This window comes from Oncorhynchus masou, unplaced genomic scaffold, assembly GCF_036934945.1.
Source record: "Oncorhynchus masou masou isolate Uvic2021 unplaced genomic scaffold, UVic_Omas_1.1 unplaced_scaffold_3048, whole genome shotgun sequence".
Lineage (NCBI taxonomy): Eukaryota > Metazoa > Chordata > Actinopteri > Salmoniformes > Salmonidae > Oncorhynchus > Oncorhynchus masou.
In genome coordinates this window covers 32,501-44,951 of record NW_027009467.1, presented here as the reverse complement: position 1 = coordinate 44,951, position 12,451 = coordinate 32,501, and the positions used below count along the sequence as shown (strand labels likewise).

At 46.3% G+C, this 12,451-nt stretch overlaps 1 protein-coding gene across 1 annotated transcript in view; it reads left to right on the top strand.

Annotated features, from left to right (window-relative positions):
• Nucleotides 1-2,317: 2,317 nt before the first annotated feature.
• Nucleotides 2,318-12,451, top strand: part of LOC135534126 (cell division cycle protein 20 homolog B-like) — a gene marked incomplete at its 5' end in the record, with an annotated part of 17,622 nt that continues 7,488 nt past the window's right edge. Inside the window, 2 exons of the mRNA XM_064961256.1 lie at nucleotides 2,318-2,408; nucleotides 9,186-9,403. Of these exons, the coding sequence (XP_064817328.1) occupies nucleotides 2,318-2,408; nucleotides 9,186-9,403 (309 nt within the window). The remainder of the gene's footprint in view (nucleotides 2,409-9,185; nucleotides 9,404-12,451) is intronic.

The following is a 12,451-nucleotide window of genomic DNA, read 5'->3' as shown; positions in this document are numbered from 1 at the left end:
CTGCTATATTTAGTAGGACTGCTATATTTAGTAGGACTGCTATATTCAGTAGGACTGCTATATTTAGTAGGACTGCTATATTTAGTAGGACTGCTATATTCAGTAGGACTGCTATATATTCAGTAGGACTGCTATATTTAGTAGTAGACTGCTACAGTGCCTTGCTAAAGTCTTCGGCCCCTTGAACTTTGCGATCTTTTGCCACATTTCAGGCTTCAAACATAAAGATATAAAACTGATTTTTTTTGTGAAGAGTCAACAACAAGTGGGACACAATCATGAAGTGGAACGACATTTATTGGATATTTCAAACTTTTTTAACAAATCAAAAACTGAAAAATTGGGCGTGCAAAATTATTCAGCCCCTTTACTTTCAGTGCAGCAAACTCTCTCCAGAAGTTCAGTGAGGATCTCTGAATGATCCAATGTTGACCTAAATGACTAATGATGAGAAATACAATCCACCTGTGTGTAATCAAGTCTCCGTATAAATGCACCTGCACTGTGATAGTCTCAGAGGTCCGTTAAAAGCGCAGAGAGCATCATGAAGAACAAGGAACACACCAGGCAGGTCCGAGATACTGTTGTGAAGAAGTTTAAAGCCGGATTTGGATACAAAAAGATTTCCCAAGCTTTAAACATCCCAAGGAGCACTGTGCAAGCGATAATATTGAAATGGAAGGAGTATCAGACCACTGCAAATCTACCAAGACCTGGCCGTCCCTCTAAACTTTCAGCTCATACAAGGAGAAGACTGATCAGAGATGCAGCCAAGAGGCCCATGATCACTCTGGATGAACTGCAGAGATCTACAGCTGAGGTGGGAGACTCTGTCCATAGGACAACAATTTGTATATTGCACAAATCTGGCCTTTATGGAAGAGTGGCAAGAAGAAAGCCATTTCTTAAAGATATCCATAAAAAGTGTAGTTTAAAGTTTGCCACAAGCCACCTGGGAGACACACCAAACATGTGGAAGAAGGTGCTCTGGTCAGATGAAACCAAAATTTAACTTTTGGCAACAATGCAAAACGTTATGTTTGGCGTAAAAGCAACACAGCTCATCACCTTGAACACACCATCCCCACTGTCAAACATGGTGGTGGCAGCATCATGGTTTGGGCCTGCTTTTCTTCAGCAGGGACAGGGAAGATGGTTAAAATTGATGGGAAGATGGATGGAGCCAAATACAGGACCATTCTGGAAGAAAACCTGATGGAGTCTGCAAAAGACCTGAGACTGGGACGGAGATTTGTCTTCCAACAAGACAATGATCCAAAACATAAAGCAAAATCTGCAATGGAATGGTTCAAAAATAAATATATCCAGGTGTTAGAATGGCCAAGTCAAAGTCCAGACCTGAATCCAATCGAGAATCTGTGGAAAGAACTGAAAACTTCTGTTCACAAATGCTCTCCATCCAACCTTACTGAGCTCGAGCTGTTTTGCAAGGAGGAATGTGAAAAATTTCAGTCTCTCGATGTACAAAACTGATAGAGACATACCCCAAGCGACTTACAGCTGTAATCGCAGCAAAAGGTGGCGCTACACAGTATTAACTTAAAGGGGCTGAATAATTTTGCACGCCCAATTTTTCAGTTTTTGATTTGTTAAAAAAGTTTGAAATATCCAATAAATGTCGTTCCACTTCATGATTGTGTCCCACTTGTTGTTGATTCTTCACAAAAAAATACAGTTTTATATCTTTATGTTTGAAGCCTGAAATGTGGCAAAAGGTCGCAAAGTTCAAGGGGGCCGAATACTTTCGCAAGGCACTGTATATTTAGTAGGACTGCTATATTTAGTAGGACTGCTATATTCAGTAGTACTGCTATATTTAGTAGGACTGCTATATTTAGTAGGACTGCTATATTCAGTAGGACTGCTATATTTAGTAGGACTGCTATATTCAGTAGGACTGCTATATTTAGTAGGACTGCTATATTCAGTAGGACTGCTATATTTAGTAGGACTGCTATATTTAGTAGGACTGCTATATTTAGTAGGACTGCTATATTCAGTAGGACTGCTATATTTAGTAGGACTGCTATATTCAGTAGGACTGCTATATTTCTATTTAATACTGCTCTGTCAGCAGCACACGAGAGGCTGGTGACGGGAGGAAAGGTTCATGATAATGTCAGGAATGGAGTGAATGAAATTTGACACCATTCCATGAATTCCTTTCAAGCCATTTACTATGAGCCCGTCCTCTCCAATGAAGGTGCCTCCGGCCTCCTGTGCTACAGTATAATTTCACTGTGTGTTTTAGACCTGACTGTGTCTGTGTGTCTCTGTGTGTTAATCTGTCCTGCAGCCATTCTCTGTCATTTATATGGCTCCCTCTACTCCAGACCAGTCTAAACCACAGCTGACTCTGGCACTGCCCTCTCTGCAGGATGACTACTGTGAGTGCATGGCACTCTCAATTCAATTCAATTCAAGGGGCTTTACTCTCTCTCTCTCTCACACACACACACACGCACACAAACACACACACACACACACACACACACACACACACACACACACACACACACACACACACACACACACACACACACACACACACACACACACACACACACACACACACACACACACAGAGAGTTAGGGGTTAGGGGTTAGGGGTTAGGAGGTAGGGGTTAGGTAAAATAAGATTTTGAATGGAGATTAATTATAGCTACCAAGCGTATCCATTGTGTTATAGCTAACAGGCGTATCCATTGTGTTATAGCTATTTATTTATTTATTTATTTCACCTTTAAATAACCAGGTAGGCTAGTTGAGAACAAGTTCTCATTTGCAACTGCGACCTGGCCAAGATAAAGCATAGCAGTGTAAACAGACAACACAGAGTTACACATGGAGTAAACAATTAACAAGTCAATAACACAGTAGAAAAAAAGGGGTCTATATACATTGTGTGCAAAAGGCATGAGGAGGTAGGCGTATAATTACAATTTTGCAGATTAACACTGGAGTGATAAATGATCAGATGGTCATGTACAGGTAGAGATATTGGTGTGCAAAAGAGCAGAAAAGTAAATAAATAAAAACAGTATGGGGATGAGGTAAGTAAAATTGGGTGGGCTATTTACCGATAGGCTATGTACAGCTGCAGCAATCGGTTAGCTGCTCAGAAGTTGGTGAGGGAGATAAAAGTCTCCAACTTCAGCGATTTTTGCAATTCGTTCCAGTCACAGGCAGCAGAGAACTGGAACAAAAGGCGGCCAAATGAGGTGTTGGCTTTAGGGATGATCAGTGAGATACACCTGCTGGAGCGCGTGCTACGGGTGGGTGTTGCCATCGTGACCAGTGCAGTGGGCAGCTGGGAGGAGGTGCTCTTGTTCTCCATGGACTGCACAGTGTCCCAGAACATTTTGGAGTTGGAGCTACAGGATGCAAATTTCTGCCTGAAGAAGCTGGCCTTAGCTCTGACTGACTGCGTGTATTGGTTCCTGACTTCCCTGAACAGTTGCATATCGCAGGGACTATTCGATGCTATTGCAGTCCGCCACAGGATGTTTTTGTGCTGGTCGAGGGCAGTCAGGTCTGGAGTGAACCAAGGGCTATATCTGTTTTTAGTTCTGCATTTTTTGAACGGAGCATGCTTATCTAAAATGGTGAGGAAGTTACTTTTAAAGAATGACCAGGCATCCTCAACTGACGGGATGAGGTCAATGTCCTTCCAGGATACCCGGGCCAGGTCGATTAGAAAGGCCTGCTCACAGAAGTGTTTTAGGGAGCCTTTGACTGTGATGAGGTGTGGTCGTTTGACTGCGGCTCCGTAGCGGATACAGGCAATGAGGCAGTGATCACTGAGATCCTGGTTGAAGACAGCGGAGGTGTATTTGGAGGGCTCGTTGGTCAGGATGACATATATGAGGGTGCCCTTGTTTACAGATTTAGGGTTGTACCTGGTGGGTTCCTTGATGATTTGTGTGAGATTGAGGGCATCTTCCTTAGATTGTAGGACTGCCGGGGTGTTAAGCATATCCCAGTTTAGGTCACCTAACAGAACAAACTCTGGAGCTAGATGGGGGGCGATCAATTCACAAATGGTGTCCAGGGCACAGCTGGGAGCTGAGGGGGGTCGGTAGCAGGCGGCAACAGTGAGAGACTTATTTCTGGAGTGAGTCATTTTCAAAATTAGTAGTTTGAACTGTTTGGGTATGGACCTGAAAAGTATGACATTACTTTGCAGGCTATCTCTGCAGTAGACTGCAACTCCTCCCCCTTTGGCAGTTCTATCTTGACGGAAAATGTTATTGTTGGGAATGGAAATCTCCAAATTTTTGGTGGCCTTCCTGAGCCAGGATTCAGACACGGCAAGGACATCAGGGTTAGCAGAGTGCTAAAGCAGTGAGTAAAACAAACTTGGGGAGAAGGCTTCTGATGTTGACATGCATGAAACCAAGGCTTTTTCGATCACAGAAGTCAACAAATGAGGGTGCCTGGGGACATGCAGGGCCTGGGTTTACCTCCACATCACCCGCGGAACAGAGGAGTAGTAGTATGAGGGTGCGGCTAAAGGCTATCAAAACTGGTCACCTAGAGCGTTGGGGACAGAGAATAAAAGGAGCAGATTTCTGGGCATGGTAGAATATATTCAGGGCATAATGCGCAGACAGGGGTATGGTGGGGTGCGGGTACAGCGGAGGTAAGCCCAGGCACTGGGTGATGATGAGAGAGGTTGTATCTCTGGACATGCTGGTTGTAATGGGTGAGGTCACTGCATGTGTGGGAGGTGGGACAAAGGAGGTATCAGGGGTATGAAGAGTGGAACTTGGGGCTCCATTGTAAACTAAAACAATGATAACTAACCTGAACAACAGTATACAAGGCATATTGACATTTGAGAGAGACATACAGCGAGGCATACAGTAATCACAGGTGTTTAATTGGGAGAGCTAGCTGAGACAGTAGCTAAAACAGTAGTTGAGACAACAACAGCTAATCTGCTAGCACAACAACAGCAGGTAAAATGGCGTTGACTAGGCAGGGAGGGTCGGATTAACTACACACAGCCTGAGTGCGGCTGGGGCCGACAGATAAAACATAAACAAGCAGAATGGAGTACCGTGATTAATGGACAGTCCAGCAGGCATCAGCTATGTAGCCAAGTGATCAGTGTCCAGGGGGTAGCGGTGGGTGGAGCAGGGAAGCTAGACTGGCGAGTATTATCCAGGTTAAGAAAAAGCTAACAAGCTTATCCATTGTGTTATAGCTAACAGCGATCCATTGTGTTATAGCTAACAGCTTATCCATTATGTTATAGCTAACAGCGATCCATTGTGTTATAGCTAACAGCGTATCCATTATGTTATAGCTACCAGGCGTATCCATTGTGTTATAGCTAACAAGCGTATCCATTGTGTTATAGCTAACAGCTTATCCATTATGTTATAGCTAACAGCATATCCATTGTGTTATAGCTAACAAGCGTATCCATTGTGTTATAGCTACCAAGCGATCCATTGTGTTATAGCTAACAGCGATCCATTGTGTTATAGCTAACAGTTTATCCATTGTGTTATAGCTAACAGCGATCCATTGTGTTATAGCTAACAGCAGATCCATTGTGTTATAGCTAACAGCGATCCATTGTGTTATAGCTAACAGCGATCCATTGTGTTATAGCTAACAGCGATCCATTGTGTTACAGCTAACAGCGATCCATTGTGTTATAGCTACCAAGCGATCCATTGTGTTATAGCTAACAGCGATCCATTGTGTTATAGCTAACAGCTTATCCATTGTGTTATAGCTAACAGCGATCCATTGTGTTATAGCTAACAGCATATCCATTGTGTTATAGCTAACAGCAGATCCATTGTGTTACAGCTAACAGCAGATCCATTGTGTTATAGCTACCAAGCGTATCCATTGTGTTATAGCTAACAGCTTATCCATTGTGTTATAGCTAACAGCGTATCCATTGTGTTATAGCTAACAGCGTATCCATTGTGTTATAGCTAACAGCGTATCCATTGTGTTATAGCTAACAGCTTATCCATTGTGTTATAGCTAACAGCGTATCCATTGTGTTATAGCTGCCAAGCGTATCCATTGTGTTATAGCTAACAGCGTATCCATTGTGTTATAGCTAACAGCGTATCCATTGTGTTATAGCTAACAGCATATCCATTGTGTTACAGCTAACAGCATATCCATTGTGTTATAGCTAACAGCGTATCCATTGTGTTATAGCTAACAGCGTATCCATTGTTTTACAGCTAACAGCGTATCCATTGTGTTATAGCTGCCAAGCGTATCCATTGTGTTATAGCTGCCAAGCGTATCCATTGTGTTATAGCTAACAGCGTATCCATTGTGTTATAGCTAACAGCTTATCCATTGTGTTATAGCTAACAGCGTATCCATTGTGTTATAGCTAACAGCGTATCCATTGTGTTATAGCTAACAGCAGATCCATTGTGTTATAGCTAACAGCAGATCCATTGTGTTATAGCTAACAGCGATCCATTGTGTTACAGCTAACAGCGTATCCATTGTGTTATAGCTAACAGCGTATCCATTGTGTTATAGCTAACAGCGTATCCATTGTGTTATAGCTAACAGCGTATCCATTGTGTTATAGCTACCAAGCGTATCCATTGTGTTATAGCTAACAGCGTATCCATTGTGTTACAGCTAACAGCGTATCCATTGTGTTATAGCTACCAAGCGTATCCATTGTGTTATAGCTGCCAAGCGTATCCATTGTGTTATAGCTACCAAATCCGTTACGGTTGTTTAAACAAAAAACACTTGATGGTTAAGCTTAAGAAAAATTGACAGTTAAATGTAGGCATTCATTACCCCTGGTTAACTGGGGTAATGCTACAACAACCTGGGAACTGCAACCAAAATCTCTGAAGCTGGAGACTCATATCTCCCTCACTGGCTTTAAGCACCAGCTGCCAGAGCAGCATACAGATCACTGCACCTGTACATAGCCCACCTGTAAATAGCCCATCCAACTACCTCATCCCCATACTGTATTTATTGATTTATCTTGCTCCTTTGTACCCCAGTATCTCTACTTGTACACTCATCTTCTGCACATCTATTACTCCAGTGTTTAATTTCTATATTGTAATTATTTTGCCACTATTGCCAATTTATTGCCTTAACTCCATTATCCTACCTCATTTGCACACTGGATTTTTCTACTGTATTATTGACTATGTTTGGTTTATTCCATGCGTAACTCTGTGTTGTTGTTTGTTGCACTGCTTTGCTTTATCTTTATCTCTTCTCAACTTGCCTACCCGGTTAAATAAAGGTGGAATAAAAAAAAATGTTGCTCCTAGTGGTATTGACGTCTTGGGGACCTGGACAAACGTTGAATACTGTAGTCTATCTGGTGTGATCTTGCTATAGCTTTGGAAAGAATGGACGTTTGTCTTTTGGATAGGGTTCAAGCCTAATTCTTTACCCAGATCTTTGTCAGATTATGCATTTCTGGGAGCGTGTGTGTGTGTGTGTGTGTTGGTAATGCGTGTGTTTATCTTCTAGTTAATGGAACATATAGAGTGACGCAACCTCTCTTTAACAGATTCTCCAGGAAGTGAAATATAAATTCCAAAATCAGACGATATGTTAAGTTCACTGGAAGATCATATGCAGTTGTTAGTGTTTGTCTTCACAATCAGATTGTATGTATGCATGTATTTTTTATTTAACTTTTATTTAACGAGGCAAGTCAGTTTTAAGAACAAATTCTTATTTACAATGACGGCCTACCAAAAGGCCTCCTGTGAGGACCGGGGCCTGGGATTAAAAATAAATGAAATAAAAATATAGGACAAAACGCACATCACGACAAGAGACAACACTACATAAAGAGAGACCTACGACAACAACGCAGCATGGTAGCAACACAACATGGCAGCAGCACAACATGGCAGCAGCACAACATGGCAGCAGCACAACATGGTAGCAGCACAACATGGTAGCAGCACAACATGGCAGCAGCACAAAACAGGGTAGCATCACAACAGGGTAGAAGCACAAAACATGGTAGCAGCACAACAGGGTAGCAACACAACATGGTAGCAGAACAACATGGCAGCAGCACAACATGGCAGCAGCACAACAGGGTAGCAGCACAACATGGTAGCAGCACAACATGGTAGCAGCACAACATGGCAGCAGCACAAAACAGGGTAGCATCACAACAGGGTAGAAGCACAACATGGTAGCAGCACAACAGGGTAGCATCACAAAACAGGGTAGCATCACAACAGGGTAGCATCACAACAGGGTAGCAGCACAACAGGGTAGCATCACAAAACAGGGTAGCATCACAACAGGGTAGCATCACAACAGGGTAGCATCACAAAACAGGGAAGCATCGCACAACATGGCAGCAGCATAAAACAGGGTAGCAACACAACATGGTAGCAGCACAACATGGTAGCATCACAACATGGTAGAAGCACAACATGGTAGCAGCACAAAACAGGGTACAAACATTATTGGGCACAGACAGCAGCACAAAGGGAAAGAAGGTAGAGACAACCAGTGAGTCTTGCGACAGGTATACAGAGATGACCAGTTTACAGAGGAGTATAGAGTGCAGTGATGTGTCCTATAAGGAGCATTGGTGGAAAATCTGATGGCCGAATGGTAAAGAACATCTAGCCGCTCGAGAGCACCCTTACCTGCCGATCTATAAATTATGTCTCCGTAATCTAGCATGGGTAGGATGGTCATCTGAATCAGGGTTAGTTTGGCAGCTGGGGTGAAAGAGGAGCGATTACGATAGAGGAAACCAAGTCTAGATTTAACTTTAGCCTGCAGCCTTGGTATGTGCTGAGAGAAGGACGGTGTACCGTCTAGCCAAACTCCCAAGTACTTGTATGAGGAGACTACCTCAAGCTCCATCAGAGGTAGTAGTCACACCAGTGGGAGAGGGAAATTCTTCTTACCAAACCACATGACCTTTGTTTTGGAGGTGTTCAGAACAAGGTTAAGGGCAGAGAAAGCTTATTGGACACTAAGAAAACTTTGTTGTAGAGCATTGAACACAAAATCACAAAATACGTAGGTCAAACTTTAACTTGTTGTGATAATACACACAAACAGAGCTGTCTATTTAGTAGAATACTGTAACTGCAAATACTATGTGTAAAATAGAACGTTTGTTAATTTAAAAATCTTTCTCCTCTCCTCAGACAGCCACCCGTTGGACTGGAGTAACAGTGGAATCGTGGCCATAGCCCTGGGATGTGACGTGTTCCTGTGGAAGGCGGACACACCCACTCTGCAGGGCTGCATCCATCCCAGAGCAGCACCTTCTCTCCCACTGAGCCTGTCTCACTCTGTGTCTTCTGTGTCCTGGAGCAGAGATGGATGTACACTGGGCATCGGGACCAAGGAGGGCGACGTGCAGGTGGAGACAAACATGCTCGAACCTTTAGCTCAACAAATTCCTAAAATTTATTGCGCAAAAATCAAAATGCTGCAAATAAATTTAATTGATAGAACCTATCGGTAATATTAAAGCTGATATACCCCCCCCACCACCCAAAAATAAATGTTTAAGAAAAAATAAATATTTTGCACTAATTCCATTGGTAACATATCACACAGGGACCACTTTTAGCTTGTGAGCACCACTTTCAAAACTACTGGCTGAAGTTATTACACATGTTCTAGAGTGTGTCTTTAATCGACTAGCTCTCACCGTCTCATGTCAGAATTAGACGTTGCTCCGTGTTTCTCAAACGTCACATTTTAAAGTTATTATATATATATATATATCCCATTTAGCAGACGCTTTTGTCCAAAGCGACTTACAAGTCGGCTGGGGCACCCTGCATATGGGTGGCCCCAGTGGGAAACGAACCCACGACGCTTGGCATTGCAAGCGCCATGCTCTACCGACTGAGCCACACAGGACCAAGTTGAAATCGTAAGGTTAGGCGTTAACTCCGAATGATTAAGGGTTAAAGATTTGGGATAGGCTTAAAAAACAAAAATATCAAAACCAACTTTCTATCGCTGGATTTGAAATTGCAACCTCTGTGATCAGAGGCAAATGCTTACTCCCGTCGACCATCCCCATGTCCACAACTGAAACCTACGCGTTCACTGTTGCCCCCTAGTGGACGGTTTTCACGTCCTCTCCCGACATCTACAGACATGGACGGACGTCAAATACGGACTTGTATCACGGGTGACCTGGCTGCTTTAATATAATGATATATTTGTGTTGTTTCCTTTTGAGGGTGTTGGATTGTTTTGTAGGCAGGTCTTCATGTTGAAAGTATGTTGACAGAACAATATCACATCTTCAAACACAGTGGAGTGATTTCCTGCTTACAGTGAGGTTAGGTTTAGCTTAGCACGACCATGTGCATGTCATGTTCTACGTTAATGATGTTTGTAAGACACGTCTCCCCCTCCCTCTCCCCCTCCCCCTCTCTCTCCTTCTCCCCCTCCCTCTACTTCTCCTTTCCCCCCTCCCTATCCTTCTCCCTCTGCATCTGCATCTGCCTCTCCCCCTCCCTCTGCCTCTCCCCTCCTTCTCCCTCTGCCTCTCCCCTTCCCTCTCCTTCTCCATCTGCCTCTCCTTCTCCCTCTGCCTCTCCCCTTCCCTCTCCTTCTCCCTCTGCCTCTCCCCCTCCCTCTGCCTCTGCCTCTCCCCTCCTTCTCCCTCTGCTTCTCCCCTTCCCTCTCCTTCTCCCTCTGCCTCTCCCCTTCCCTCTCCTTCTCGCACTGCCTCTCCCTTTCCCTCTCCTTCTCCCTCTGCCTCTCCCCCTCCTTCTCCCTCTGCCTCTCCCCCTCCCTCTCCTTCTGCCTCTACCTCTCCCCCTCCTTCTCCCTCTGCCTCTACCTCTCCCCCTCCTTCTCCCTCTGCCTCTTCCCTTCCCTCTCCTTCTCCCTCTGCCTCTCCCTTTCCCCCTCCTTCTCCCTCTGCCTCTCCCCCTCCCTCTCCTTCTGCCTCTACCTCTCCCCCTCCTTCTCCCTCTGCCTCTTCCCTTCCCTCTCCTTCTCCCTCTGCCTCTTCCCTTCCCTCTCCTTCTCCCTCTGCCTCTTCCCCTCCCCCTCCTTCTCCCTCTGCCTCTCCCCCTCCTTCTCCCTCTGCCTCTCCCCCTCCTTCTCCCTCTGACTCTCCCCCTCCCTCTCCTTCTGCCTCTACCTCTCCCCCTCCTTCTCCCTCTGCCTCTTCCCTTCCCTCTCCTTCTCCCTCTGCCTCTTCCCTTCCCTCTCCTTCTCCCTCTGCCTCTTCCCCTCCCCCTCCTTCTTCCTCTGCCTCTCCCCCTCCTTCTCCCTCTGCCTCTCCCCCTCCTTCTCCCTCTGCCTCTCCCCTTCCCCTCCTTCTCCCTCTGCCTCTCCCCCTCCTTCTCCCTCTGACTCTCCCCCTCATTTTCCCTCTCTCCTTCTCCCTCTGCCTCTCCCCTTCCCCTCCTTCTCCCTCTGCCTCTCCCCTCCTTCTCCCTCTGACTCTCCCCCTCCTTTTCCCTCTCCTTCTCCCTCTGCCTCTCCCCTTCCCCTCCTTCTCCCTCTGACTCTCCCCCTCCTTTTCCCTCTCCTTCTCCCTCTGCCTCTTCCCCTCCCCCTCCTTCTCCCTGTCTCTCCCCCTCCATCTCCCTCTGCCTCTCCCCCTCCCCCTCCTTCTCCCTCTGCCTCTCCCCTTCCTTCTCCCTCTGCCTCTCCCCCTCCTTCTCCCTCTGCCTCTCCCCCTCCTTCTCCCTCTGCCTCTCCCCCTCCTTCTCCCTCTGCCTCTCCCCCTCCTTCTCCCTCTGCCTCTCCCCTCCTTCTCCCTCTGCCTCTCCCCTTCCCTCTCCTTCTCCCTCTGCATCTCCTTCTCCCTCTGCCTCTTCCCTTCCCTCTCCTTCTCCCTCTGCCTCTCCCCCTCCCTCTTACTCTCCCCCTCCTTCTCCCTCTGCCTCTCCCCTTCCCTCTCCTCCCTCTGCCTCTCCCCTTCCCTCTCCCTCTGCCTCTTCCCTTCCCTCTCCTCCCTCTGCCTCTCCCCTTCCCTCTCCTCCCTCTGCCTCTCCCTTCCCTCTCCCTCTGCCTCTTCCCCTTCCCTCTCCTTCTCCCTCTGCCTCCCCCTTCCCTCTCCTTCTCCCTCTGCATCTGCCTCTGCTTCTCCACCTCCTTCTCCCTCTGCCTCTCCCCTCCCTCTCCCTCTCCCTTCCCTCTCCTTCTCCCTCTGCCTCTCCCCCTCCTTCTCCCTCTGCCTCTCCCCCTCCCTCTTCCTCTCCCCCTCCTTCTCCCTCTGCCTCTCCCCTTCCCTCTCCTTCTCCCTCTGCCTCTCCTTCTCCCTCTTCCTCTCCCCCTCCTTCTCCCTCTGCCTCTCCCCTTCCCTCTCCTCCCTCTGCCTCTCCCCTTCCCTCTCCTTCTCCCTCTGCATCTCCTTCTCCCTCTGCCTCTTCCCTTCCCTCTCCCTCTGCCTCTCCCCTTCCCTCTCCTTCTCCCTCTTCCTCTCCCC